Here is a 5,391-nt window from a genome sequence, read left to right as displayed (position 1 = left end):
TGTGGTTGATTCTTCCAGTGGGCGTCGAGCGAAACTGTCGCATTTTACGATGAAGGAATACTTAACATCACCTCGAGCCCTTCGCGAATTCTCGTTCTCAGAGACCGAGGCTCATATCCACATTGCGCACCAATCACTCTCTTACTTGATGGTTGTTGCGTCAGCTGAGGTAGAGCTCGGAAAGTTTGCGAAGCCACCACGAAATCCAACCCAGTTTGCGCGACAACAACAAAAGCGGGGCAAGTCCACGAAGCCAGTGTCCGAGGCTCCGTTGATCGACCTCATTGACCAGGGCGCCTGGATCTCGTCTCTCGAGAAAGTCCCCTGGTCCGAATGGTCTGCCGGGCTCATCAACTGTGTGAAAGGAGCTTTTGATCCGCAGGCTTCTACGTTCAGCCTCATCTTTCAACCTTGGGAGGAGCTGCATGACTTTTACCTTTCCGAGCTCCCCATATTGAAACTGTGTCCCTTTCCTTGGGTTGCTCCTCGCTATTTGGCTCAACCTGCCCAACGTGGTCGATTCCTTGATCTCACACAGCTCCATACCAACAAGGGACTTGGACATAGCAGTATTTGCAACTGCAATTTCAAGAAATCACGACGTCCTGGAAGTGCTCCTGAACCAGGGAGCGCTACCGTCAACTGATCACTAATGGTGGCTCTGGTGCGTGCTTTGTCAATCCTGAGGGTCTCGACAAGTCACCTGAACCGTTGTCTTAGGGACTAGACCTCCTCATCTCGAGAGGTGCCGAGGTCAATGGCGTAAGCACCTTGACGTTATCCGACTTCCGTTTTAATGACGAACCGACGTCTGGATCCCCGCCACTGCCGTTCTTCTGGGCTCCAACACCGCTCGCTCTCGCCGCAGGTCATACCAGCTTGGAGGTCTGCGAGCACTTGATTGCAAAGGGAGCGACCTGCTGTGAAGGGGTGTGCGCGGTTGTTGCAGCTGCGCAAGCTGGGTCGGTCCACACGCTGGAGCTATTGTTGGAGAAATGCAGCACAACATGCACTCATCCCAATGCACTCGAGGCTGCATTTACCAGATTGACTCAGGAATTGGCCGAGGAATTGTATGAAGAATTAACTCAGGAAACGAGGAGTCGCGAATACCTCGAGATTATACAATTGCTTCTTGGCAAAGGGTATGGTCACCCGGTCCGTTGAGCCCAAGGAACGGAGCTGATTTTTGTACAGATTTGCACACCCAGATTGCTGGGGCACAATCACACTGAACAGAGATTTGCTCGAGACCATGGAAAGAAACCACGGAGTCAACGCTGTCACCCGATATTTGCGATCCAAGGAGAAAGAAAAGGGGAAAGGGAAAGAAAAGGCCCCGGTGTCAGCTCCTCAGAACGAATGTTCCCGAATCGTGATCGAACCCCGTTCCGGAGTCGGCCCAGTCCGTCTGAGCGTCGGGCGACCCGAACCCAGCCGCCCCTCAACTTCACTCTCCACTTCGGACCCGATGCGGGGCCCTTCTGGACAGGTTATGGTCAGGAACCGTCGACCCAGGCAACGCCGAAGAATCCAGCAAACGCATGATCAAGGTGAGGCACAGCAAGACGAGAAGTGTTGAGGTCTGCGGAGATACATATTAGGTCGTATTATGTAAATACAGGATATAGAGGATATATGCGAATAAGCCGGTCGAACGGGTCCAGAATCATCGAAAGGATAAGCATAACTCGGGGTTCAAGAAACTCGGCATATTGCTGACTACCAACCATTCGCTTTGCCGGTGATAAACCCGTCGTACCCTGCGAGTGACGGATTCTCTCACTCATCCGTGGTAAACAACGCAATAGTATGCACAAACCCATCCAAATTATCCTCATAATTCGCCACATCCGACCCGTTGACTGTAATCATATGCTTGGTGCCAACCGTGTTCAGGTTGTAAACCGTCACCGAGCTCTTCCCTTCAATGCTAAACGTCCGCTTCTGGCACCGCGCACCCTCGCCAATCTGCGAGCACGACACATCGTAGTTGTCAAAGAACGAGTAGAGCCCAACACCGGGAAGAATAACGCCCTTACTGCTGACGATGCGCAGGCCCCAGCCCGAGTCACCCGCTTCGGTGAAAACGGGGTCGTGCCACTCCGCGAGGGACTCAAACGGAAGAGTGGCATCCGGGTTGGGCTGGTAGTACGCAGTCTCGGTCTGCAGCTGGCCGATGAAGACGTCCTTGGCGTTGACGAGCTGGTACTCGTACAGCTGGTGATGCTCCACGCTGCTGGCGACCAGCCAAATCGGGCCCTGCGAACCGTCGATGAGCAGCCCGCGTCCGGCGTAGATGGTGATCTGCTGGTTGTTTGCGCCCTCCTCGATGTCGTGGTCAGCCACCCAGATCCAGCAGTTCTCCATGTACAGGCCGGCGGCGGTCGAAGTGATGTGCACGCTGAGGAAGGCAGCGATGCATTCCTGCTGGAGGTTGTCCTCGGTGATGGTGGTGTTGGGGGTCTTGGCGCACTCAGCCAGTTGCAGGTCAGAGCCGGCGAAGCCACCGACGCGGACATGGACGTCCCACAAGCCCGATGGATGGCCGGCGGGAGAAGCAAGATTGTACTCAATGAGGATAGCGCCGGGCTGAGCACCGCGAGTCGACACGATGGTGCTGGACCACTCCACACGACCAGTGGAGCCAGGAGTGCCGACCTGGACGACGGGCTTAGGCGCCGAAGGATTGGCAAAGAACGCGCCGGAGGACAGGATGACCGGCAGGGCTTCGCCAATGATGCGCGAGCCGGGAGGGATGTGAACGGTCTTGGTCACGAGATACATGCCAGCGTCGAGGAACACGATCTTCCCAGCCGCAGCGGCCGAGGCGAAGAGGTCGTTCAGCGCATCTGTGTCATCGGTCACGCCGTCACCCACCGCACCAGCGTCGCGCGCACTGACAAACTCAGAAAGTGGGAACTCATGGTACTGAGGACGCGAGCGCTCGTAGTAAGCGTTGCCTGCGACGAGCGAAGAAGGCCGGGCATAGGGCGGCAGAGTTCCCTCGAAGAAGGTCGGTCCAGAGGTGGGTGTGTACTTGTGGCCACGGCCCCAGCGGGCAATGACGGTAGAGCCAGTGGTGCCCGCAAGAACAGTACCCGATGGCCCCTTGATCGCGACGGGCACGTTATCCAAGCGCACGTTCTCAAAGATGAAGTTGTTGGCGACGGGAGGAGTGATGCCATTGGGACTGCCGAACGAGATACCGATGGGGGTGTTCCTGATTTCGCTGTCGAGGATGGTAACGGAGCCAACCTCGAGGTTACCAGCGTCGCTCGTCGCCGTGAAGTCGAAGCCGACCTCGCAGTTGTTGATGCTGACACCCTTGTAGGTCCATCCCCAATCCCAGAGCTTCTTGATGGCGACCTTCGCGTTGAAAACCGTAATGTTCCTCATGGTGAACTGCTGATTTCCGATGATCAGAGCCGGGTTGCCGCCATAGAACACGAGGTCACCCATGTAACCGCCAGAGCCCTCCTCGATGAAAAGACCTTGGTGGAGGGTTCCGGGAGCCTGGGAAGACCGGAAAACCAGGTTGGAAAGTGAAGTAGCCTGAGAGCTCGGCCAATGGATGCCAGACACCTCCTTCTCCGGCGGGATATCCGTGATATCAAGGACAAGGTTGGTGACCTGCCTCCAGAACACGTTGGTCGCGCCCCAAGCAGGACCATTGGCTCCATACGGATTGGTGTCGAGCAGCCAACGTCCCTCAAAGTCCGCGCTAGCCTTGAGCACAGGCAGGCAACCCGGATTGCCGATGATCTGCGTGTAGTAGTAGTCGATGATGGGCTTTGACACCTTGTAAGTGCCCGGCGGGAAGTAGACCAGCGCCGGTGTCTTTGTGCTGCCAGTGCAGCCGGGACCACAGCGACCTCCATCGCTGATGGCGAGCTGGATGGCGTCGGTGTCATCGGTCACACCATCACCGACCGCTCCATAGGCCTTGACATTGCGGAACACCTTGTAGCCATTGCCGCCAAACGGAGCAACGCCTTGATGCGTAATCTTCTCCAGCCAGAAGTCGGTGCAAGCAGGGGCAGCAGCAGAGGTGGAGGACGAAGCCGCCGAGGTGGTGGAGGATGAGGAGACTGCAGAAGTCGACGATGCTGTGGAGGTCGACGAAGCGACTTCAGAGGTTGACGACGACGAGACCTTGGAAGTAGATGAGACGACTTCAGAGGTCGAGGACACCGTCTCCGACGTTGATGAAGAGATGACTTCGGAAGTCGACGAAACCTCAGACGTGGACGAGACAGCTTCAGAGGTAGAGGACACAGCTTCAGAGGTCGACGAGGAAACGACTTCAGACGCGGATGACGAGACTTCAGTAGCAGACGAGGACGAAGACGAGACGGCCGAAGTTGACGAGAATTCGGAGGTCGACGAGACCGAGCTTGAGGCAGAATTGAAGCTTGTTTCAGACAAAGAAACCTGGCTAGTGGACGACTCAACGGGGCCGGAGCTTTCGGCAGCAGACGTAGTGGAGGACTCGATAGTCGATGACAAGACGATACTGCTCAGAGAAGTCGATGAGATCGTGCCCCACGTGGACTCGCTCACGATCGACGACACAGAGCTGCTAACGCTAGGCTCTGTGTCACTTGGTACGACATTCGTGGCCGAGCATGGCGGAGGCGGAGGGGGGGAGGGGCAAGTAGTGATAGTCTTGCTGATGATGACAGTGACGATGGCCTCGGGCGGGCTGGTCAAGGAGTGGACGTCACTGCTGTCAACCGCGATCGCAGTGACACCCGAGGCCAAGGCCGAAAGGGTAATGAGCGACTGGAACGAGAGACGGGGCATCATGGCGATGCTTGACTGGACGAAAAACGAGCGACAACGATGCGATTATTCTTCGGGGCTGCGCATCGTGGACCGACTAGCAGTTGGTGAGAGCATCTGGAAGATCCTCCCTCACGGGAAGGGAGGGCCCGTGGAGATTAAGACATGGCTCCTCCATCCTCGCCGATCTCCCATTCAGTGACCCGGTAGTTACCCCCTGGGCCTGCAGCCTTGCGCGCTGCCAGTCAGTTGCAGCGTGAGCCGTTTCTGGGTGAGGGGACAATATCACCAAAGTCCCTGCAGCTCAGCGTCCGCAAGTGAAGGCCCGATATGCCACATGCTCGGCGTGGCGGCTGCAATGCTTTTGCTTGCCAGGCCGTGCCCCATTCGTCGGATGGCGCGGGGTGGGTGGCATGCTGCCAAGCGATGCAGGTACCAAACCAAACCCGGAGGAGGGCCAGAGAGGGCGAATCGTCATTAAAACAGGCAAAATCCTGCAAAGCCCCTGGACTCATCTGGCCAGTTTGACAGCTCGGGTGGTGCTCCGCTTCGTTGTCCCGTCGTCGGAGGGACTTCCGCGCATCCATGTTGCAAAACAGGCGAAGT

The 5,391-nt window shown here is 56.9% G+C and overlaps 1 protein-coding gene across 1 annotated transcript; it reads right to left on the bottom strand.

The window, feature by feature from the left end:
- Nucleotides 1–1,782: 1,782 nt before the first annotated feature.
- On the bottom strand, nucleotides 1,783–4,809 carry VTJ04DRAFT_10416 (uncharacterized protein; the record flags this gene model as incomplete). Its single annotated transcript, XM_069358153.1, has 1 exon — nucleotides 1,783–4,809. One exon carries the CDS (start codon nucleotides 4,807–4,809, stop codon nucleotides 1,783–1,785), a length of 3,027 nt encoding a protein of 1,008 aa, XP_069215150.1.
- Nucleotides 4,810–5,391: the final 582 nt, after the last annotated feature.

This window comes from Mycothermus thermophilus, assembly GCF_041956435.1.
Source record: "Mycothermus thermophilus strain CBS 625.91 unplaced genomic scaffold VTJ04scaffold_7, whole genome shotgun sequence".
NCBI classification, from domain to species: domain Eukaryota; kingdom Fungi; phylum Ascomycota; class Sordariomycetes; order Sordariales; family Chaetomiaceae; genus Mycothermus; species Mycothermus thermophilus.
This window is presented reverse-complemented; position numbering and strand designations above follow the sequence as displayed.